General features: G+C 34.5%; 1 protein-coding gene across 1 annotated transcript in view; it reads left to right on the top strand.

Moving 5' to 3' along the window:
• Positions 1–9359: 9359 nt before the first annotated feature.
• LOC133334954 (uncharacterized) overlaps positions 9360–24971 on the top strand; it is a gene marked incomplete at both ends in the record, with an annotated part of 48238 nt that continues 32626 nt past the window's right edge. The window contains 2 exons of the mRNA XM_061543265.1: positions 9360–9427; positions 12912–13047. Of these exons, the coding sequence (XP_061399249.1) occupies positions 9360–9427; positions 12912–13047 (204 nt within the window). The remainder of the gene's footprint in view (positions 9428–12911; positions 13048–24971) is intronic.

The following is a 24971-nucleotide window of genomic DNA, read 5'->3' as shown; positions in this document are numbered from 1 at the left end:
CAACACTGGCTATGTGTGTGGTTTGACCAAACGACAGCAAGGACGACTACGACGACGACAATGAGAAAGTCAAATGTCGACAAAATAGTGTTAATATATCCTGGCCGCCTGGCCATTCGAAGGCCATAAGTAAGGTTATATATGACATTGTTCGTCGGTTCGGTGGTTGCTTGGTTGGTTGGTTGGTTTGACCACCTAGCTTGGATAGCGAAAACTGACCACCAGTGTCTTTTTCATTTTGGCTATTTGGTCATTCATACATATTTGACATTACACACAAAAACCACAATCCTTTAATTTACAGGTGTCATATACGAGGCACAGAAACAGCCACATACACTCTTATTGTCCACCAGAGAAGAGGCAACTAAATTTTGTGTGGCTTGAACGGTGGAGTAGTTGGTCGGTCCTCCTCATCGGATTTTTGTTTATTTCGCGAAAGGTATTTTTATTATTGTCTTTGGAATTATTTATGCAAAATGTTTAAGTGGATTACACACTGGACATATGTTTACACGGTGACATTCGTGGAAAACGAGGGGTGGTATACAAATTGTGGGAAAATAATTTAAAAAAAAAAAAATCCACGCCTTGTTTATTTCAAGAAAACTATTTTTTAAAAAATCTATACAATAAAAATAATGTAAAAACCAGTGAGCGGAGCAGTATAGTCGGACGGGGCCAACCATATGATACCCTACACAACTTCCACGAAAATCTAAGTGTGTGTGGTTCTATATCCTGAGCTTTGGAAATATTTTGCGATATTTTCACCCTCTTGACTGACCGGCTAGAGGTCAAAAAATATTACTAATATTCTGTACAGCCCTTCTAATTACTTGTCCAGATTACCGTCACTGTGGGTTCTGTTGTAATGTTCGGCTTTCAATTGTGGCCTATAGATCGACTGGAATATTATAGACGTTATCCTTGACCATACGTGGATCCTCATGGAAAATTTCAAAGCAATCAACGATATATTTCCGCCCTTTATTGTGCTAATGGGTTACTAAATAATATATGAATACGTAAGCACGCCTTGGTGGTCCTGGAAAAATTATATTTGAAAAATCGCTTTGGTAGTCCTTGAAAAAATATATTTAACAAATCCACGCATCTTTTGGTCCCTGAAAAAATATATTTTAAAAATTCACGCCTCTTTTGATCCCTGAAAAAATATCTATTTAATATATATACGCCTTGTTGTTCGTTGAAAAAAATATATTTTACAAATCGACGCCTATTGGTGCTTGGAAAAAATACATTGAAAATCTACGCCTTGTTGGCCCTAGAAAAACCCTATTTAAAAGCTTACGCCTATTGATCCTTAAAAATCAATCAGCGATATATTTCCGCCCTTCATTGTGGTAATGGGTTACTACATAATATATGAATACGTAAGCACCTGTAAATATTTAAGTGTAACTCCCACATCCGAGTAGATACGACAATATAATTGGTATCAATTTAAAGGTCAACCACTCATATTGGATATACTATCACTATCTCGGGTCTATGCCCATCGGCGGTAGATATGTCATTTGTCACACAAAAGTCAGGGTCCATTTGACCCGCTGAATATTGACCGATCTTCATCAAAATAGGCTTTTTTTTTGGTCCAATCCCCTTCTCCATGTAAAAATTAGCGATGTTGGGTCCATAATGGCGGCCTCTGGAGCATCAGAAAAACGGACAAAAATAAAGTTTTTGGTCCATTTTATCCCCTAAATATTACCGATATTTACCAAAAACAATAGGGGTCTTCATTGGCCAGAACCCATCCTACATGCAAAACTACGTGAAGATTGGTCCATAACTGTGGCCTGTACCGTCAGGGTCCATTTGACCCGCTGAATATTGACCGATCTTCATCAAAATAGGCATCCTTTTTCTTTGGCCCGATCCCCTTCTCCATGTAAAAATTTGCGATGTTTGGTCTATAATTGCGGCCTCTGGAGCGATTAGAGAAACGGACAATAATAATGTTTTTGGTCCATTTTATATCCTAAATATTAACCGATCTTTACCAAATACAATAGGGGTCTTCATTGCCAGAATCCATCCTACATGCAAAATTTCGTGAAGATTGGTCGATAACTGTGGCCTGTACCGTGTTTTCAAATTATAATGGACAGACGGACGAACGGGCACACATGTCTAGATCGACTCAGCTAGTCGAGATATGATGATCGGTATACTTAATGGTGGGTCTATGACCAATATTTCGAGGCGTTACAAACTCTTCGGCCTGCACAAAGCTATAATAGCCTGACAACTAAGGTGTGGAGGGTATAAGAAAAATATTTTTTTGTTAGACGTCAAAAAATTATTAATAAATTCGGCCTTTGAGTTTTCCTCTCAAAATCTAATTTCACGTTTTGTTTTGATAAATTACCAGAAATTTGAAAGTGATTGGATAACCTCTGACCTTAAAATACTCCATTAAATCCTTGAATTCCTTCCATACCAATATTTATTATTCTCGTTTATTTTATTATGAAATGTTTCCAACCATCCAATCAGTTCGCTGTAGTTGTTTTCTATTTTCTTCGACCGGTGACCGGTCACGTAATGCCAATCGTAATCCACCACCATCGGATATAAAATTAATCAATTAATATGTTATAAATGTCACGATTTATTTGTCACTATTTTTCTGTTGTTGGTGTTGTTGCCAAAAAAAGGAAGAAAATGAAATCCTTAAAATCAACAATAACAAAAAATGGGAAAAAGCTAAAATAAATGGCAGTAACCCAAGTTCAATCCTTGTTACTTTAATATTTATAATAAAAAAAAACACTTTCATTGACAGGACGCTCGGTTTGGGTCGACCACCCTTATCATCATCATCATCGATGCCGGCTGGGGGAGTGATGTTTCCCCGAACGAACCCATTTGTATAGTTATCAATTTGATTGTTGGTTGCTACGATATATTGCTCTGCTTGTTTGTCCTGTCCTGGCCTCTGCTCAGATTTCACTTGCTACCTTTTTTTTATTGGTTTGAAGTAGTCATGTTTTCCATTTTATGAATAATTTAAAATGAGGACTTGTTATTTTTTTACATTTCACTCCTTTCTTGTTTGGTTGTATGTGTGGTGTGATTTATTTCCCTCTTTTTTTGTAAACCACATATTTTTGTTACCATATATATTTGTGACTGCTATTTTTTGCAATTCCACATCTGTGGCTTGTTGGTGCTAGGAGTTGTTCGAAAATAAATATTACAAATTCGAACAACCTGCTCATTCATGTCATGTGAGGGTAGTCAGTTCATTATATAAGGCACTTTAGTGTGACATATTGTCGCGAATTTAAAAAACAAAAAATATATCTTCTCTTATAGCAAAACTGACACAGTTGTCAGAAGATGTTCAGTTAGATTTGGAGTTGTGACAGTGGGGGCCTATCGCAGTGTGGATTTTATAATATGTATGTTACAAAGTCTCTGAAGGTGTAGATTTAAATATATATATATATATATATATATATATATTTTTTTTTTCCAGTCTATCAATGTTTGGATTAAAAAATGTTTTTCCCCAAAGCATCTCAAAGTATTTTTGATGCGAATTTTCTTGAAATTTTTAAAATATATATTTTTTAAATATTTTTCTTGTGAGGATTAAAAAAGTATTATTTTCTGCTTCTCTCAAAGAGTTGGTAGGCAAATATATTTTTCTACTTCTCGCAGCGCGTAAATTTTTAAAACATTGTTTTTTTCTTCTCCCAAAGAGTAGATTTAGAAAAGGATTTACCTGCTTTCAGAGGTAGATTTAAAAACATATTTTTTTACTCTTTAGTTTTGTTTTTTCTGGATCTCTCCTCTCCGATTCCTAATTTTTTTCAAAGACTATATTTTTGCAAAGACTTTTGAGTCTTCATATTTTTCACAAAATATGAATGCTTAGGTTTTTTAATTATGGTTTTATAAATTATCAAGGCGTAAATTTTTTATAAATTATATTTGTACAAAGTATCAAAGCATAGGATATTTAAAGAAATATAACAAAGCTTTACTTTATTTTTAAGCGTAACATTTAAACAAAATATTAAGACTGGAATTTTTAAAAAATATTTTTTTTTTAAATAACTATGTTTGATTTAAAAAAATGCTTTTTAGAAAATAATAATTGTGAAAATCGGTTCAGATTACGATATAGGTCCAATATATATTTTCCTCAAATTTTAAGTAAATGATGCACCAAGGACCCAAATTATGGTCGATATGCATGAAACGTGCAGAAATTAGTATAAACTAACCTGTGACAAATTTCGTTGAAATTTGTTTAGATATGGCTTTCATTAATTTTTCAAGATTTTCAAAGGGCTGGTAAATTAATACCTGTGCTCGTTAGGGTTTGTAACTTTGCATATATATATTTGAAGATTTAAAAGAGAAGAAAAATAGTTTACAAAAAAGTATTGTTATTGTTTTGTTGTTGTTTTTTGTAATTAAAGAAAAGTTCTTATTATAAGAACATGATAACTCCTCACTGGAACATCGGAATCCGAAAATTCCAACGGTGTTAGAAAGAGTACATGTCTGGCTCTCGTATGAACTAGGATTATTGACTTTGCTCTAAAATTGACAAAATGGCGGACCTTTGAGAACATATTTTTGGAAAATCGCCGATTTTTTACCAAAAACCAAGTTAAAAATAAGGAAGATCTTCATCGATCGGCTTTATCCTAGTTCATACGATAGCTGTACACTCACGTGTAAAAATTTGAAATCGATTGGGTTATTAGTTTTTGAGTTGTTGTGCCCGCCATTCGCAAAAGAGAAAAACGCATTTAAAGTTTGAGAAGCCCTTCAGCCGTCACTTGATGTTGACACAACAAATCGGCTATATCTTCAAGAGTTCTTGAGATTTTCACTTGAAATTTTGTAGGGACATTCTTGAATTAGAGTAGATTCGAATTAAATCATAAACATTTTTGAACCCGAGAATGGGGGGGTCCCCTTAAATGAGGCCCAAACTCCTCATTTTTGTAAGATTGGTGCGAAATTTTGCACAACGTGCCAAATTGAGTATGGAATGACGTAATTGTTTTTTTAGAAATGCAGGTATAGCCCATATATTCGACCGACTTCACGTTTATTGGGTTTCAAATAATCGACGAGTCTCCGATTGAGATTAGCTTGAAATCGATTTATATGATTTTGTCTCATTATTTATCTATCCAAATGAAGAGTTTAGGATAGGTTACAAGTTACATGTTTATGGATTGATCCAAGATGGTGCACATTTAGATATAGATGGTTCTTCGAAAATGCGACGCATCTGTTGAATATACCCAAAGTGGAGAAGGGTATCATATAGTCAGCCCCGTCCGACTTAACTACTTTCCTTACTGGTTGATGGAGAATATTCCATACCATCCTTCTAAAACGACATATTGTGGGAAAAATGGGTAAAAACTAGTAAGTACGATGTTTTTTTTTTTTTTTTTTGTTAAAGATTTTTGACGTTTAGGTCGATTTTTGAGTTTTAGTATATTCTAAGATTTATAGTAAAACTTTGTGGCGAACATTTCTGTAGAATATTCTGAACAGCTTTACCACCGTTCAGACCCCCTCAATGTGTCGGTTGAGGGTTAAAGGTGTATACCAAAATATTCCCCGATATTTTATCAGTAATATTGCCGAAGTTATTATATACCTAAAATGCAAGGATTTCAAGAAATCATAATTCGAAAACCAGTGAGCGGAGCAGGGGCCGACCATACCCAACTACCACGGAACTCTAACTTTCTGCGGATTTTTATTCCGAGCCTGGGCAATATTTCGAAATATTTGCACCCTCTTGCCCAATTAGATATCAACAGACCTTACACTAATAGTTCTAATATTCGGTACATGTCCATATTCCATTCCCCGTGGGTTGTGTTGTGATGTTCGTCTTGTGTACAAAAAATGTAGTTTTCGGTACACTTTATCCCAAAATTATTATCTGATCTTCACCGAAAATTATAGGCGTTGGTCTTGACCATAACTGGAACCTCATAGAACATTTCAAAGCAATCAGCGCTATATTTCCGCCCTCTAGAGTGGTAATGGGTTACTAAATGATATCTGAATACGTAAGCATCTGTAAATATTTAAGTGTATCTCCCACATCCGAATACATACGACAATATTATCGGTTTAAATTTAAAGGTCAACCACTTCCGTTGATATACTATCAACTTCTCGGGTCTATATCCTTCAGGGGCAAATATATACGCCATAGAATACAAATTTTATAATTTTTCACACAAAAGTCAAGGTCCATTTTACCCGCAAATTTTGACCAATCTTCATCAAAACAGGCGTGCTTATTATTTGGCCCGATCCCCTTCTCTATGCATAATTCGCGATGTTTGGGCTATAATTGCAACCTATGGAGGGACCAGAAAAAAAGGACAAAAATTAAGTATTTGGTCCATTTCATCCCCTAAATATTAACCGATCTTTACCAAAAACAATAGGGGTCGTCATTGCCCAGAAACCATCCTACATGCAAAATTTCGTGAAGATTGGCCCATAACTGTGGCCTGTATCGTGTTTACAATTTATAATGGACAGACGGACGGACACACATGTCTAGATCGACTCAGCTAGTCGAGATATGACGATCGGTATACTTAGAGGTGGGTCAAAGCTATAATACCCTAACAACATTGTTGTGTAGGGTATAAAAATATGTATATTTAAAAATTTACGAATCCCTTTTTTTTAAAACATTTTAGAAAATGTAAAGGCATAAATTTAAAACAAAAAATATATTTTTAGAAAATATCAAGACATGATTTCTACATTTCTTTTAATTATAAGGGTAAAAAAATATTAAGATGTTGATTTTTTAAAAATTATGAAGGCCTGGACTTTTTTCTTACAAAATATAAATACTTAAATTTTGTTAAACTAATTTTTCAAAGGCCATCGAGTCGTGGATTTTCTAACGTGTATTTTTACTAAGACCACCGATGTGGAATTTTTAAAACAAAATTTCAAAGGCAATCGAGGTGTGCATTTTTTGAATTTTTTTTTTGAGATGATAATTGATGCGTAGATTTATTAAAAAAAAACATTTTTTCAATTATTAAAAAATATGTTTTGATGATAATCGAGGCGTGGATTTATTAAAAAACACTTTTTGATGACAATCGAGTCGTGAATTTTTTAAATAATATTTTTTCAAAGACTACCTGGGCGAGGATTTTAGAAAAATATATATTTTTCAAAGACAATCGAAGTGTGGATTTTTTAAAATAAAATTTTAAAGACTATTAAAAAACATTTTTTCAACGATATTTGAGGCTAGGAATTGAGGGCATGGATTTTTATTAAAAAATATTTTTTCAAAGACATTCAAGACTAAGAATTTTTAAAACCAAGGCGTGGATTTTTCTAATAATTATTATATAGAAGATTGGATTTTATTTCAAATTATTTTAGATAACCCATCGAGACGTGGATTTTTTAAAATAATTTTTTCAAAGACCACCGTTTTTTGATTTTCTAAAAAATATTTTCGAAAGACTATTGAGGCGGGAATTAAAAACATAAAGATTTTTTAGAACATATTAAACCCGGATTAAAAAAAATAAATATAAAATATATTTTAAATAATATGAAAGCCGTTTATTATATTTTAGGAAATATGTAGATTAAACAATTATATGAAGTACATACTTATTTTTAAAACATTTTAGAAAGTGTGGAGGCCTGAATTCACAACCAAAAAATATATTTTTGGTTTCTTAAAAAAATATTTTTTAAAAATTATGAAGGCTTGAAAATATTAATAATACTTTTTTGGAAAATGTTAAAGGCTTGTTAAATCGTTTTATTGATTTTATAAAATTCCAAGACCTAATTTCTTTCTAGGAAAAAATACAACTCAAATTTTAAAAAATTTTAATTTTAGAATATATCATAGTTTCTTCTTTATATTTTATATCTAGAATTTATCAAGGCCTTAATTTTTTTTTAAATATAAATATATTTTCCTATAAAATATTAAAAAAATATATCTATGGTATTTTCTATACAAAGGCTGCTATCCAATTATTGTTTTCTTATATTTTTCCTGTCCTCAAAAACTTTTCTTAGCCACTGTGCTCATAGTAACATGACCCCTACTACTTTTTTCATATACTTTAAGGAGCATCATAGCAACCAGCTAAGGAAATTCCATTGAGTATGTGTTATTCGCATTAATAAGTCAAATAAAATATCCGCCATTTGTCCTAAGCGGGCAAATATCTCAAAACATGAAATCCGTTAAGGTTTATTTCCGTTTTCCTTTGCTACAAATAAAAAAATACTAAATGGGCACTCAATGCGAATGTTTGATTCATTCATTCATATTTGTTGTTGCTGTTTTGTTTAGCACTTACTTTCGGGGGTATTTGACGCAAATACTTTTTCATTCAATCAGCGTCTTCAGCATTCCTCTTTGATTTCTCTGCGAATTTTCCACATACAAAAGCAATTTTTTATGATATTTTACAATGCACTAGCTAGCTATAAGTGTCCTTGTGGTTGGTTTTTTCTTTTCGTGGAAATATTTATGATGACATTTGAGGCTATTACATATGTAAGACATGTCCTTTGCATAATAAAGAAGGAAAAAAGAGGTAAACGATGAAAGGAAGAGTTATGGCAAATAAAATGAAAAGGCATCCACAGAAATAATGCCAATAATAAAATCATTGAAATATACACAAAATTTATTTATAATGTTCGGTACATGTGTGTGTGGGAGAGTCCTTGAAATTCCAATAAAATATTTATGAATTTCCAGCAAGTTGAGTAACGTGTGAGATTTTGAAAATTCAGCATTTTTTTTTATTTTTAAAGAAATGTAAATAAATTTTTATTTAAAACAAATTTTACAGTATATAATATTTTTGTGGATTATTTTCAAATATTTTGCCCCTGAACAGTCTGAGGTATGCTCATCTCTTCACTTACCTAACCTATAAAAAATATTAAAGTATTTTTTTTGTATTAAATACTTTTTTCTAAATCCACTTTTCTAGGAATTCATTCATGTAGCCGCATTTAATTTTCTATCTTCTTGGTCTTAAGATAAATACTCTCCTTTTTTTGTTTTTGTTTTTTTATACATGTGTATATTTTGTTGTTGCTCTTCAAAATGTATATATGTGTACGTATGTTGTATATCTAAGTGTCATAAATTAAAATTGCTTTATCTAAATGTTGTCTTATGTCAAGACACAATTATTACTACTTGTGAGATTACAAGTGAGCGAGACGAGTCTTCTTCTTCTGTTTTTTATAATATTTCAACTAAAATAAAACGTTTTTTTATTTCTTTTTCCTTTTTTTCTTGTTTACTATTTCAGGAAATCGCTGCGATTCTTATCAGTTTTGATAAACACAATGAATGGCAATCGAAAGAAGTCAAAACAAGGTGAGTCATGCGATATTTTTTTTCTGTGAGAAAAATTAAATTTTTTAACAACAAAATATATACAAAAATGTAAAATAATTAAAAAACCTAGTAATCGACAAAGGAAACGAACCCTACTGAAATTGGGGAAAGTCGGTTCAGATTTCGATATAGCTCCCATATATATTTTCGTAAGATTTTTAGTAAATGGTGCTCCGAAGAGTCAAATTTAGACCGATTGGCACGAAATTTTGCACAACGGACTGAAGTTAGGATAGCCTAACGTGTGCCAAGTTTTATTGAAATCGATTCAGATTTAGATATAGCTCCCATATATACTTTCGTCCGATTTTTAATAAATAATGCACCAAAGAGTCAAATTTAGGGCGATTGACACGATATTTTGCACAACGTACTGAAGCTAGTATAGCTCAACGTGTACCAAGTTTTATTAAAATCGATTCAGATTTTGAAATAGCTCCCATATATATTTTCGTCCGATTTTTAGTAAAAGGTGCACCAAAGATTCAAATTTTGACCGATTGGTACGAAATTTTGCACAACATACTAAAGTTAGGATCGCCTAACGTGTGCTAGTTTTTATTTTATTTTTTTTTTTTGAAATCGGTTCAGATTTAGATATAGCTCCCATATATATTTTTCGTCCGATTTTTAGTAAAAGGTGCGCCAAAGAGTCAAATTTAGGAAGATTGTCACGAAATTTTGCACAACGCACTGAAGTTAGGATCGCCTAACGTGTGCCAAGTTTTATTGAAATCGATTCAGATTTAGATATAGCTCCCATATATATTTTCGTCCGATTTTTAGTAAAAGGTGCACCAAAGAGTCAAATTTAGGGCGATCGACACGATATTTTGCACAACGTACTGAAGCTAGTATAGCTCAACGTGTACCAAGTTTTATTAAAATCGATTCAGATTTTGAAATAGCTCCCATATATATTTTCGTCCGATTTTTAGTAAAAGGTGCACCAAGGATTCAAATTTTGACCGATTGGTACGAAATTTTGCACAACATACTGAAGTTAGGATCGCCTAACGTGTGCTATTTTTTTTTTTTTTTGAAATCGGTTCAGGTTTAGATATAGATCCCATATATATTTTCGTCCGATTTTTAGTAAATGGTACACCAAAAAGACAAATTTTGGCCGATTGTCACGAAATTTTGCACAACGTACTGAAGTTTGTATAACCCAACGTGTGCCAAGTTTTTTTTTAATTGGTTCAGATTTAGATATAGCTCCCATATATACTTTCGTCCGATTTTTAGTAAATGGTACACCAAAGTGTCAAATTTAGGCCGATTGGCACGAAATTTTGCACAACGTACTCAAGTTAGTATAGCTCAACGTGTACCAAGTTTTATTGAAATCGGTTCAGATTTAGATATAGCTCCCATATATACGTTCGTCCGATTTAGGCCGTATAAATACAGACTTCATATTTAATTTACTTCAATTTCACTTCAAAATACCTTCAAAAATGCGACATCTGTTAGGATGCATCTTCTGAATATTCCGAAAGTAGTAAAGGGTATAATATAGTCGGCCCCGTCCGACTTTACTACTTTTCTTACTGGTTTTTTCTGCTCTAGAGGCCACAATCCTGACCCGAACATTTAGAGTAATTTCGGGTAATGTAGACCACCATATTCTTTTTTTGATATTGTGGGCGTAACAACGGTAGATTTCAAAAAAACTCTAAACTGCGTATAAAAATAACTTGGCGCGTAATGTGGACCAGTATGTGTGGGCAATGAGGATCAGTAAGTTAAAGGTAGGTTGTGGATTGGTTGTGATAAATTTCAATTTATTGCACTTTCGGTTAACAATGAATAGAAAAATATATGGGTTCATGTTTTGGAATAGCCCCCATTTAAGGGTACCGACCCATTTGAAGGTCCTTTCGCATATCGAGTTTTCAGAGGATAGAATACCTCCTTGCGCCCATGTTTCGAACTCGTCCTCATGAAAAGGTCCCACTCTTTTATAGTGGTCCACATTACACGACATTGAATATTTTTATTTAAAAATAATTATCGGCTTCAAAAATGAACCAGTGAGCGGAGCAGTATAGTCGGACGGGGACGACCATACGATACCCTACACAACTTCCATGAAAATCTAACATTCTGTGGTTCTATATTCTCAGATTGGGCAATATTTCGCGATATTTGCACCCTTTTGACTGGATAGAGGTCAGCAAATGTTACTAATAATCAGTATAGTCCCTCTAATTACTTCACCGTGGATTGGGTTGTGATGTTCGGCTTTCGACTCGAAAAGTACAAATAATTAAGTTTTCGGTCCACTTCATCCGAAAAATTATTATCTGATCATCACCTAACATTTTAAGCGTTGTCCTTGACCACAACTGGAACCTCATGGAACATTTCAAAGCGATCAGCGCTATATTTCCGCCCTCCATTGTGGTAATAAGTTACTAAATAATATATGAATACGTAAGCACCTGTAAATATTTCAGTGTAACTCCCGCATCCGGGGTGTTTGGGCCATAATTGCGGCCTCTGGAGCGACCAGAAAAACCGACAAAAATAAAGTTTTTGGTCCATTTCATCTCCTAAATATTAACCGGCCGAACAAAATTTCGTGAAGATTGGAAGATTGTGGCCTGTATCGTGTTTCCAAATTATAATGGACAGACGGATGGACGGACACACATGTCTAGATCGACTCAGCTAGTCGAGATATGACGATCGGTATACTTAAAAGTGGGTCTAGGACCAATATTTCGCGGCGTTACAAACTGCACAAAGCTATAATACCCTGACAACATAATTGTGTAGGGTATAATAAAAATTAAAAATCACCATGAAAACCACAAAACAAAGTGTTCGAAGATATAGCTTTGAAAATTTCCACATGAAATGCTAATAATTCTAGACAATTGAAATAATACCCCGTTTGATATAAAAACTGAAATATATCGGTCCATGTTTTGATATACACCTCATATAACGACATCACCGCAATATTCGATTTTTTGATTTTGACCACTTTTTTCAACCGAAATTTGGAATTTTGGGTTCTCATTTTCAGGCCAGTTCGATATAAATATAATTCCCAAATTTAGATATTTTGTAACGTGTAGTAACGTTTTCCAACCAAATTGCCTCATTGGATAGAAAACCACCATCAAGGATAACTTGTAGCCCAATTTTAAGTGAGGCGCTTGGGTTATCATTGGGTGCCAAATTATTATCTATGCCATATGACGGAACCGCAAATTTGCGGGTATATTTCTAAACCATCAATCGTCATTTTCGGCATGTTCAAGGCCCTATGCCAGTTTTCCTATTTCCCATACATGTATCCCTAATGATTTTAGGTATTTTTAGAATCCACCTTATGGTGGCGGGTATAAAAAGTTCGATCTGGTTATGATTGTGTTTTACTGTAAATTTATATTTTTGTATTCCCTTTTGAAAATGCGTTGCTAATTTTGGTTATTTTTTTTTCTTTCAGACCGAAAAGTGGCTCTCTACTACTTTACTCACGTAAGAAGGTGCGTTATCGACGTGACGGCTACTGTTGGAAGAAACGCAAAGATGGCAAAACGACACGTGAAGATCACATGAAACTTAAAGTACAAGGCACTGAGGTGAGTGTAAACATAATTATCTGTGTATATTTTGTAGGCCAAGAGCACACGTGTATACATATTCTTTATTACTAGACCTCCTTTCCAGTGTTTGCAATTAAAGAACATTTGTTCCATAGGTCAATCTTAAAAAAAGATTTCCAGGCGCATCGGTCTTGTGCGCAGCTCTTCAAATTTGAAAGACTATGTTCCGAAATGTTCTCTTCTAATTGACCTTTTCATCGAATTCGTGACCCTTTAATCTGGGGCGTCGTTATTTTTCTCACAACATGTCGATGTCAGAGAATATGTCGATGTCAGAGAATAGGTGGTACAGTCCATGGTTCATTCCACTGCGATATTCACCGTCGACGCAAATCGACCCATAGATCTTTCGGAGAATTTTTATCTCAAACACTCCAAGAGCTGCCTCATCTGCTTCCGCATGTACCCATGCTTCAGATCCATATAACAGTACGGTTAGTATCAGCGTCTTGTATAGTGAGAGTTTGGTCTGGCGAGAGGTGCATTTGTTTTTGAACTGCTTATTCAGAACATAGTAGCATTTGTTGGCCAACACTATCCTTCCTCGAAGCTGCCTTTTATTGCCAGCAACAATTTTGCAGACTCCTTCTCAATTAGTTCAAAGGTGGCTGTTACCGCTCCCAATGTTCGACCCATTATGTCGATGTCATCGGCGTAGGCGAGTAACAAGTGGTTTTGGTGTACAGAGTGTCATTTCTGTTCACTGTTGAATCTCGTATGACCTTTTCCAACAGAATGCTAAAAAGGTCACAGAACAAACTGCCACGGTATTGAAGGGCTCCTAGAGGTCCTTTTAACTACTTTAACTGCTGACCTTGTGCCATTTAAAGTTCTCCTACATAGCCTCATTAAGGCAGACATAGCTTTAAACACCTCTGAGCGGATTGGGCTTTATAGTCGACAAATAGGTGGAATGTGTCGATGTGTTTTTCGTGGGTCTTTTGGCGTCAGGTCTGAAGCCGCATTGATGAGATTCAATTATTGATCATTGATTTCAGTCGTTCACACAGCACGCTGAATAGCACTTTATATGCGATGAGAGGGAGGCTAATCCCTCTATAGTTGGCACATATCTTGTCTTGTTTTGTCTTTTTTGTGCACGGGACACAGGAGGCTGAAGTTCCAATTATTGGACAAGCATTCCTCTAGCCAAATTGTACTAATCAGCTGGTGCGTGCTCCTGACCAGCATCTGACCACCGGTCTTGAATAGTTCGGCGATTCTTGGAGTACTGCGTTTTACAGTTTCGTTCTAATAAAACGACTATGCTGGATAAACTTTTACAAGAGCGAGGAGTATCCAAGAGTGAGGATTATCCAAATAGGTCTAATAGGTCCACAAGTTCGGATTCAATAACAATGGTTTTTAATTATTTTATTTAAACCTACAACTACTTAAGCGTGTCTTCTTCCAATTTCAAACAAAATTCTCAACCCGACTTGGAATAATAGACTATTAATGATTTTCTGTTTGAAAATGGGGATAAAACCCCCAAAAATACCGAAAATGCATATGAGGGCTATGTCAAGACATAAATAGTTCTCATAATAAAGTATTGCTCTATTTTTAGTTTGAAGAATAGACACATTCTCTGGGTTCTTGTAGGGTAGGCTATATGGCTATATATCTACATAGTTCTTTATTTGGACATCGGAAATGGATATAAACCTTAAAGGTGTGCAAATCTTTAAGGTTTATAACCTTTTATAACTTGTTTGACCAAAATTTTCGATATAGTTCCATATTTTGATATAATCCCATTATATTGTGGGACGTGAACCATTTTCGGTATAATTGACATTCCGTGTTCCCGGCGAATAAAAAACTCATTTTCAGAAGGTTGGGTTAGGTTACTACCACATGTCCAACATGAGAAGGACATACACATAAGCCATTTGAGGCCTGTTGTGGGCTTTAGAAATGCGGAGAAAGTCAAATCAAGAATTATTGAATGTTTATATTAAAAACATTTGGGTTTGATTACCCTATGAATCTAGGAATTCCGTGTTTTTTTTTTGCGAACTTCTTCAATCTTCTCCATTCACACCCCCTCAGATTGGTTACACTTCTGAACGGATAGGGCTGTCGAATCCGGGTTTATAGTCGACGAATAGGTGGAATGTGTCGATGTGTTTTTCGTGGGTTTTTTCCAGGCGCAGAGTGAAGATGTGGTCAATGGTGGATATGGTCCAATAATGTCATTGACCATTGGCTTCTGTCTTTCACACAGTACGCTGGGAAGGTGACTTGTCTCCTTTTTTGTCCACAGGATGCTAAAGTTCCAATCATTGGGCATGCATTCTTCTAGCCAAATTGTACTAATTAGCTGGTGCATGCTCCTGACCAGCATCAGACCACCAGTCTTGAATAGTTCGGCTTGTAACCCATCGGTACCTGTTGCTGTAATATTCTTCAGCCGATTGATTGCTATTCTGACTTCATCTTGGCTAGGTGATATACACTCTATACCGTCATCTATTATTGGTTCTGGGGTATCCACTTCACTGCAACTTTTTGATACCAGAAGTTTCTCAAAATGCTCCTTCCAGATCCTCAGCACGCTGTCTGTATGTGTCACCAGGTTTCCTTCTTTATCTCTACAGGAGGATGTGCCAGCACCAAAACCTTCGGTTTGGTGTTTTACCCATTGATAGAATTTTCAGACTTTATTCTGACTCCTGTACATCTCGATTTGCTTACGCTCACGTTTTTCTAGCCCTTTATTTTTTCTGAAAATACGTTTCTCCTCACTCCTTTTCTCCCGATAGTTCTCCACGCATTACGCGTTGCTACTGTCCGCAGGGTTTCCTTATACGCTGCGTTTTTCATATCAGTAACATTACGACACTCCTGATCGTACCACGGATTTCTTGATGGTGGTCTTTGATACCCAAGTGTTGCTTTTGCTGCAGTTTGTAGGGAGTGGGCAATTCTCTGCCATTGTGCTTCTATGTTATTATCGGGATAAGGGGTGCTTTCGTCAAGCAGTTGATTAAGTTGAGCGGAGTAGGCTTCTGCTATCTGTTGTGTTTGCAGCTTTTCGACGTTAAATCTCCGTGTTACATTACATCGCACCTTTGCTGCTACATTAAGACGGGTGCGTACCTTGGCTGCCACAAGGTAATGCTCCGAATCGATATTCGCTCCCCGGATCAATCGGACGTCTAAAACACTGGATGAATGCCTTCCGTATATCACAACATTATCGATTTGATTTCTCGTTGTTCGATCGGGAGAAATCCAAGTGGCCTTGTGTATATCGAGATGCTTGAATCTGGTGCTGGTAGTTGTTTTTCGCTGCCGCGAATTCAATCAATATCATGCCCTTGTCTGATATTTCTTCATGGAGGCTGAATTTTCCGACGGTGGGGCCAAAGATATTTTCCCTTCCGATGTTTGCATTAAAATCTCCTAGCAGAATTTTAATGTCATGGCCAGGGCAACGATCATGTGCTGTTTCTAGACGCTCATAAAAGATGTCTTTGGTCTGTTCATCGTTATCTTCGTTCGGAGCATGGGCGCAAATGAGACTGATGTAGAAGAACTTCGCTTTTATACGAATTATATAGCAATTCGCTAATCTACTGGAGTGAATCTGGAGACGAGGTCTTCTATTCTCCTGTTAACCATAAATCCGCAGCCAAATTCATGTCTCGTTTCATCTGATTTCCATCGCATTTCCTGTAAGGTAATAATATCGGCTTTGTACTTCTTGAGTACATCCGCCAAAGCGAACACTGCGCCTGTTCTGTACAACGTGCGCACATTCCAAGTGCAGATTCTCAGATCGTGGTCCTTTATGCCATCTGTGAACTAGTGTTCCGCTATTCCATTGTTATCTATCTGGTATTATACTTTCGCATCGTGTTACTACTCTCGTTTCATGGAATGCGGTCTGAATCGACTGGAAAATATTCTTCAACAAAAAATGATTTTTGGCATATTTTTCAATCTAAAAATTATAAAAAAGAATTCATTCGAAATTGTTGTTATTTTTTTTCAAAAATTATTTATTCTTATATTTTTTTTAACGAAAATCAAAAATTTTCCCCTTTATCTGTGTGTGTGTGTGTCTAGCAATTAAGCACTTCAAGTACAATATTCCCATGGACAACAAATAAATCCCATAAGTGTTTTGTTTATTTCGCTTTTGTTTCACACATATTTATTATGAAGAAGTGGTGGCCAAAAGAAAACAGTCATCATATGGAATAACCTATTCCCATTCCCCCATTTGAATCACATCCTTCCAAAGTGTTTTTAAGGGCCCGACAAATTAGCGTCGTTTATTAGGATTTTCATTTCGTTTTTTTTTTCTCCTTCTATTTTTGTGGAATTAATTTACGACTTAATGAAGAATTTTAGACAATTAGACGAAAAACCGGGACGATAAGCGAGAAGTTGAAATGGAATAGAGGAAGTAAGGGGGGAAAAGCTATGGAAAAGAAGTGCTACTTTGGCTTTTGTTCTTTGTTGACCCTTTTTTTGTGTGTTTGTTCGCTGTTCCGCCTATCCAAACAAAAATAAACACAGTGTCGGTCCGGCGTTCATGTTTATCTTTAGTGTTTGTTTTCTTTTTATTTTTGGGAGCCATGGATTTAGTTAGCTGTTCTTTTTTTTGTTTTTGAGTAGCAAATGCCATGAATTATGATTTCCCTAACGGAAACATAGAAAATTACTCGACTCTATTCCCGTCTAACATTTTTGTGGACATAAAAACAGATTTTTGTTCAAGGGTTAAATGTTATACTCAGGGTTGCCATTTTTGGGAAAGGAGCAAAATTATTTATAAAATGTTAACTTTTTATACCCTTCACCACACTGTGGTACAGGGTATTATGTCTTTGTGCATATGTTTGTAACAGGCAAAAGGAAACGAGATAGACACATGGCTCCTTTTGAAATTATGCATAGAATCACTTTCTGAGTCGATTTACGCATGTCCGTCCGTCTGTAGATGTTAAATTGTAAACAAAGTACAGGTCGCATTTATGATCCGAATTGCATGAAATTTGGCATAGGTCACTTATTTGGCCCAAGGACGAACCCTATTGAAATTGGGAAAAATCGGTTCAGATTTAGATATAGCTACCATATATATTTCGTAAATGGTGCACCAAAGTCCCTATATATATTTCGATTTGCACGAAATTTGGCGTAGAGTACTGAATGATGTCTAGAATGATGTGTGCCAAGTTTCGTGAAAATCGGTTCAGATTTAGATATAGCTCCCATATATAGTTTCGTCCGATTTAAGGTAAATGGTGCACCAAAGTCCCTATATATCTTCGATTTGTACGAAATTTTGCATATCGCACTGAATTAAGTCTTGAATGATGTGTGCTAAGTTTCGTGAAAATCGGTCCAGATTTAGATATAGCTCCCATATATATTTTCGTCCGATTTTAGGTAAATGATGCACCAAAGTCCCTATACATCTTTCGATTTGCACGAATTTTGACACATCATACTGAATTAAGTCTAGAACGATGTGTGCTAAATTTCGTGAATATCGGTTCAGATTTAGATATAGCTCCCATATCGTCCGATTTTAGGTAAATGGTGCACCAAAGTCCCCATATATCTTTCGATTGTGGTATATCGTACTGAATTAAGTATAGAATGATGTGTGAAAATTATGTGAAAATCGATTTATAACGTACAGAAGTTAATATAAATTAATCACTGGCAAGTTTCCTTGATTCAAGCTTTTTGTTCTGTTCCAGCTATTTGGTTTTGTTCAAGCTTTTTTGTAAATTCTAAAAATATTTGTAATTGTGACCTAAACAATTTTCCTCGCAGGTCATTTAAAATATAGATCCATTTTTGGCATAAACACCATATATAGGTTCCAACCATTAGCTTCAGTCTTTCACACAGTACGCTGGATAGCACTTTATATGCGATGGGAAGGAGACTTATTCCTCTATAGGATGCTGAGGTTCCAATCATTGGGCATGCATTCTTCTAGCCAAATTGTACTAATCAGCTGGTGCATGCTCCTTACCAGCATCTGACGACCAGTCTTGAATAGTTCGGCTTGTAACCCATCGGCACCTGCTGCTTCATTATTCTTCAGACGACTAATTGTTATTCTGACTTCATCTTGGCTAGGTGGTATACACTCTATACCGTCATCTCTTATTGGTTGTGGGGTATCCACTTCACCGCTACTATTTGATACCAGAAGCTTTTCAAAATGCTTCTTCCAGATCCTCAGCACGCTGTCTGTTTGTGTCACCAGGTTTCCTTCTATATCTGTACAGGAGGATGTGCCAGCACTAAAGCCTTCCTCGCAGGTCATTTAAAATATAGATCCATTTTTGGCATAAACACCATATAAAGATACCAACTGACAATACCGATTCGTTTAAGGGGACCCCCCATTCTCGGGGTCAAACATTTTTTTGATTTAATTCGATTCTACACTAATTCAAGAATGTCTCTACAAAATGTCTGGCGGGCACGATAACTCAAAAACTAATAACCCAATCGATTCCAAATTTTCACACGTTTCTCGTATGAACTAGGATAAATCCAATCGGTGAAGATCTTCCTTATTTTTTAACTTGGTTTTTGGTCAAAAATCGGCGATTTTCCAAAAATATTTTTCAAAGGTCCGCCATTTTGTTAATTTTAGAGCGAAGTCAATAATCCTAGTTCATACGAGAGCCAGACATGTACGCTTTCTAATACCGTTGGAATTTTCGGATTCCGATGTGCCAGTGAGGAGTTATCATGCCCGCCATCAAAAATAAGGACTTCTCTTTAATTACAAAAAACAACAACAAAATGTTTTTGTAAATTATTTTTCTTCTCTTTTAAATCTTCAAATATATATGTGCAAAATTACAAACCTAAACAAGCATTGGTATTGATTTACCAGCCCATTGAAAATCTTGAAAAATTAAAATCGATAATGGGTGGGGTTCCCTTAAGTATTTTAATACGACCACATGGTGGGGATCGAACTAGGACTTCATAAAGTCCTCGTTGTGTACAAAAACTCCTTGCAAAGATTATAATTTTTAATGATCAGCAGATAAAAGTATTCCCTGGAAAGGCTTCATTTTAAAAGAGCTGAATGGAGGAGTAATTCCATAGGAGTTGGTTGGATATCGGTAATTAAGTCATTTAGTCAGATACTCGACTCCCGGCTCATTCAGCTACCCCCTCGGCGGGAAATCTTATATTGTCTTCATTTTGGTCGATTTTGTGGTAGTGAAAACTCTATGCAATACTTTCCTATTGTTGTGTTTTTCTTTAGTTTTCATCATCGTCATCATTGGCCGGAAAAAAGTGTTTTTTTTCTGAAACACTGAAATAAAATCAGTGTAATTTCACGCCAATTTTTTCTATTTGTTTTTGCTGTTGTTCTTGTTGTTTTGTTAGAAGGTTTTTAATTTTTATGAAATTTATATTTGCCAACCTATTTTCTTTCATATCCTTTTTTTTGTTTTTCTGTGCTTTTTGCACTCAATATAAATGTCTTTAAAAGTGGACGTAAATACTTTTGTTTTTTCGATGGTGTCAAGTTGCTTTTTTTTTAGAGATTCCTTGGAACGACATCAATGTACTCTTGGAAGATTTATGTTTTCTTTTTTTTTTTTTTTTTTGCTTTGAAGAAGACGGAATTGCTAAGACAACAAACGACGCGTCTGTCTAATGTCTGGAAAATATTTTTGTTTAACGCGATAACTGACTAACAACTAATATGTTTATGAACGAATACCAAAACGTTCATTCATTTAGCGAGAGCTCAGTGCTCTTTTTGTTTTTTTTTAGCATTTTGAAAGACAGTGGGGCTAGCAATAGAATTTCAAAAGATTTTCGAAATTTATGCTTATATTTATACCTGCATGATTTTTCGAACACTTCGGGCAAACACAGTACACCACTTTAATTCTCAACGCATTCGGGGGCTTAAAACGATAAAGATTAAATTAAGTATCATTTCGATGTCGAGGGATTGATTCGAACTGTTGAGACAAGTGAAGAATAAAACGCCTTCACTTTAATAGGGTGAATCGAAAACGGCGGTCAATTTTTTTTTAATTGTATTAGAAGCTGAATTTATCAAATTATGTTTGAACACGTTTTGTAGAGCTATGACCACTGATAAAAAATATATAACAAAACCTAACAATTTCATGACATTTTATTATTTATTTATTATGGTCTTGAAAATATTGCATATCGTAAATAAATTGTAATTATATTCATTTTGATAGAAAAATGTACTTAAAATACCCAAACTACCAAATAATGTGGGGTCCGTTTATGTGGGGCCTACCCCGAAATCTAAGTCAATATTGATATTATTTTTGGAAATTCCTAATACTAAATTATAGGCAAAATCTCCAAAAAACCAACATTATATGAGGGCTACCCCAAATAGTGGACCAAAATTAATCATTTTTGGTAAAAATATGGTCTGAGCAATGCGAACCCTTAATTCAAAATTACAAGCCATTTTTATCATCAGCTATGTTTGTGAAAGTCAATTTTATTTTTTTATTAAATTGTTAAAGGCAATTTTCAACAACTATTTTTTATAATCCACAATAACTATTTATTATATGAACGGTCGCGAAATTTTGCATAGAGAACATATCAAGTCGTCGATTGGTGCTATAACCATTAAAATAATCTCTAGGTTGTGTAACTCTTTTTTTTTGGAAATATGGTATTTAAAACTTTTAGATACGGAATTTTTATTGATTATCTTCTAATTTCTAATAATTTTAACTTTCATTATAATCAGCAATTCCATCTGTGTAATTGACCTTCATTTCATGTTAATATTTTGACGCATGTCAATATTATATAACATTTTTCAAATATAAATTATATTCACAAAAAAAAAACGAATTTTTGACTTTGACCTCATGTCATTTGTAAACCATGACCTACAATGTTATAAAACTTTACGGGTGCAACGCTCAAAGCCTCCAGTTTCGAAATATTTAACTTTTTTTTAGCTCTACTTAAAATGGACTTTTTGTCAAAAATGGGATTCCTGGCCCATAGTGAGGCGTATTTTGAAATTCTTCCAACACTTCGGGCAAAAAAAAAAAAAAAAAAACACATTCAGAACATTTTTAAAATGTCTTTGTACCAATCAAAAGAGGACGTTATCGTGCCATTTCGTTATTTCGTAGGTTTAAACCGCAATCCGGGTTTTTGATGGGTAAAAAAACACATTGTACACAATTTTCAATATAGATCAATAGATCAAGGCATAGCCCTCATATAAAGGAACTGGATTATTTTCTCTTTTAAAAGATTTTAATCGCATTTCCCCATTGAAGTGCCTGCAAAAAGGTCCTTCGGCTGCTTGGAGGTTGTAGAGGTCCCACCATACTTTCAGCAATTATTGAACCGAATGGATGTGTTTATACCCTTCACCACACTGTGGTACATATTTGTGCATATGTTTGTAATAGGCAAAAGGAAACGAGAAACTTTTTAAGTCGATTTATCCATGACCGTCCGTCCGTCTGTCTGCCTGTCCATGTTAAATTGTAAACAAAGTACAGGTCGTATTTATGATCCGAATTGGATGAAATTTGGCATAGGTCACTAATTTGGCCCAAGGACGAACCCTATTGAGATTGGGAAAAAATCGGTCCAGATTTAGATATAGCTCCTATATATAATTTCGTCCGATTTAATGTAAATGGTGTAAGAAGAAAACCAAATTTTTGCATAAATTTGTCGGCACAGGTCTATTTTTTACATCGTCCTCATATAAAAAAGAAATTTTAAATATAAGACCATATTTCGGAATTTTTTAAAAATATAAATCCATTTTGCGAATGGGTTGAGAAAACCAATTCTTCGCAGAAAAATTTTAAAATAGGTCCATGTTTTTGCATATTCAACATATATAAAAAATTATCTTTTTTTTAGTAAGCCAGCTTGATCCCTTTTTTGTGGGGTTTAAAAATAAAAACAACAAGATTTTTATTCTTAAAGTGGGTTATGGTCACATTGATTAATTTTGGGAAATTCAGACTATAGTTTCGGATTTCGCAACAAATCCTCATCAGTTCTCTTAGTTTTTTGCTTGGGATATTGTCCCAGGGTGTCATGTATCACTCCACTAAACAAAATCGTAAATTGCCGATTCAAAAAATTATGTTATCGATAAGTTTTTTTCTGTAGAATTATTTAAAATCCAATACCGAGCATTAATTAAATTTTATTATGTTTTCTTATAATATGTATTTTCAAAAATGATACTAAATTGTGTATAATTTATTACCCTTTGTTCTCTTGCAAAACTTATTTCGAAAAAAATCAGAATCCAAATTCAAATTCTAATTTAGTACCAGTTAGTTAGTAGACATCAATGTAAATTTCCATAATTACCTACTTCAAAAATCATAACTACGAATTTCCAAAACACCACAATCTTAATTCCAAATCTCAGGATTCCACCTCTATCGGTTCACCTAAATCCAAATTATTTCAAATCTACTACCATTTAGTACATATACGTAGAAATTGTTATTACTACCTACATTGTGCAATCATATAGAAACCTTATTACCCAATGTCAGGATTCCAGCTTTATCCAAATGTCGATTTGATTCCAGCTCTATCGGTTCACCCAAATCTAAATTCGTCCAAATGTGTACCATTTAGGTACCCATTAGGGCGAATTTCCAAAACGTTCTACAATCCTACTAGGGTTAAGTAAATCGACTTTCGACTAATCGAATTATCTACTTTTTGTATTGAAAAGTCTAAAAGTCGAAGTCGACTTTTGATCTATGAGAAAATCGTAAATTCGACTTTTCAAGATCGAGTTTCGATTTTCTTCATAAATACTTGGTTTTTTATCACAAAGCTCAAATTGCCCACACAAAAATTCATATAAAAAAATCAAAAATTTTCGTCGATTTTGCAGAAGTCAGTAAAAGTCGAAAATCGATTTTGAACAGTTTTGGCAAAATCGAAAGATCGAAAAGCGACTTTTTAGTCAAAAGCAAAAATCGAAAAGTCTAAAAATCGACTTTTGCGCTCTACTACGTATCCCCAACATCTAACACTACAATAATGACCCCAACTCCAAGCTCTATCAGTTCCCACAAATTATACCAAATTTAGTACAATTTTAGTACCCATAAATATAAATTTCCAAAACTACATTCATACCCCAATGCTATTTCCAAATTTCAAGATTCCCGGACTATTGGTTCACCCAAAATTTAAATTGTACCAAATTTAGTACACGTAACGAATACGAATTTCCAAAAGTTTATATACACCTACACCCCAACAGTGATCCTAACGTTAAATTTCAAAATTCCAGCTCTATCGGTTCACTCAAATCCAAATTGTACCAATTATAATACGATTTAGTAGTTTTCGCACACATAAGTAAAAAAATTCCAAAACCACGTACATATCTCAATCGTACACCCCGAAGGTAATGTTAATTTCAAATTTCAGGATTCCAGCTTCATCCGTTTCTCTAAATTCAAATTGTACCATATGTAGTACAGTTTAGTACTTGTATTATACATGAGTACACGCTTCCAAAATCACCACCTCCTAATATCGACCATACTTTTCAACCTTATTTTGCATACCAAATTTCAAGTTTTTTTAGATCTTTTGCCACGAAATTGTACCAAATTTTGTACTTTTCGGATACTTACAGTTCTAGCCTTAACCGTTTCGTCTGGACGATGATGAATCGTTAAGTCAGTCAATCACTTTACTCTTTTATTAGTAAAGATTCAAGTACTCGATATCAACTATATTTTCCATCAAAATTCAAAAATTAGAGCAAAAATTCCCACTGTATTCTATTGCCTACATTTCCTCCTTTCCCCCTGAACTATCAACAATAGTCGCATGTTTTTTGTTGCATATTTACTTTTTTTGGT

Source organism: Musca vetustissima, unplaced genomic scaffold (genome assembly GCF_032173495.1).
Source record: "Musca vetustissima isolate MV318-11 ecotype Yass unplaced genomic scaffold, APGP_CSIRO_Mvet_v1 utg21690, whole genome shotgun sequence".
NCBI lineage: Eukaryota > Metazoa > Arthropoda > Insecta > Diptera > Muscidae > Musca > Musca vetustissima.
The sequence above is the reverse complement of the archived record's forward strand: the minus strand, read 5'-3'. Positions and strand labels throughout refer to the sequence as shown.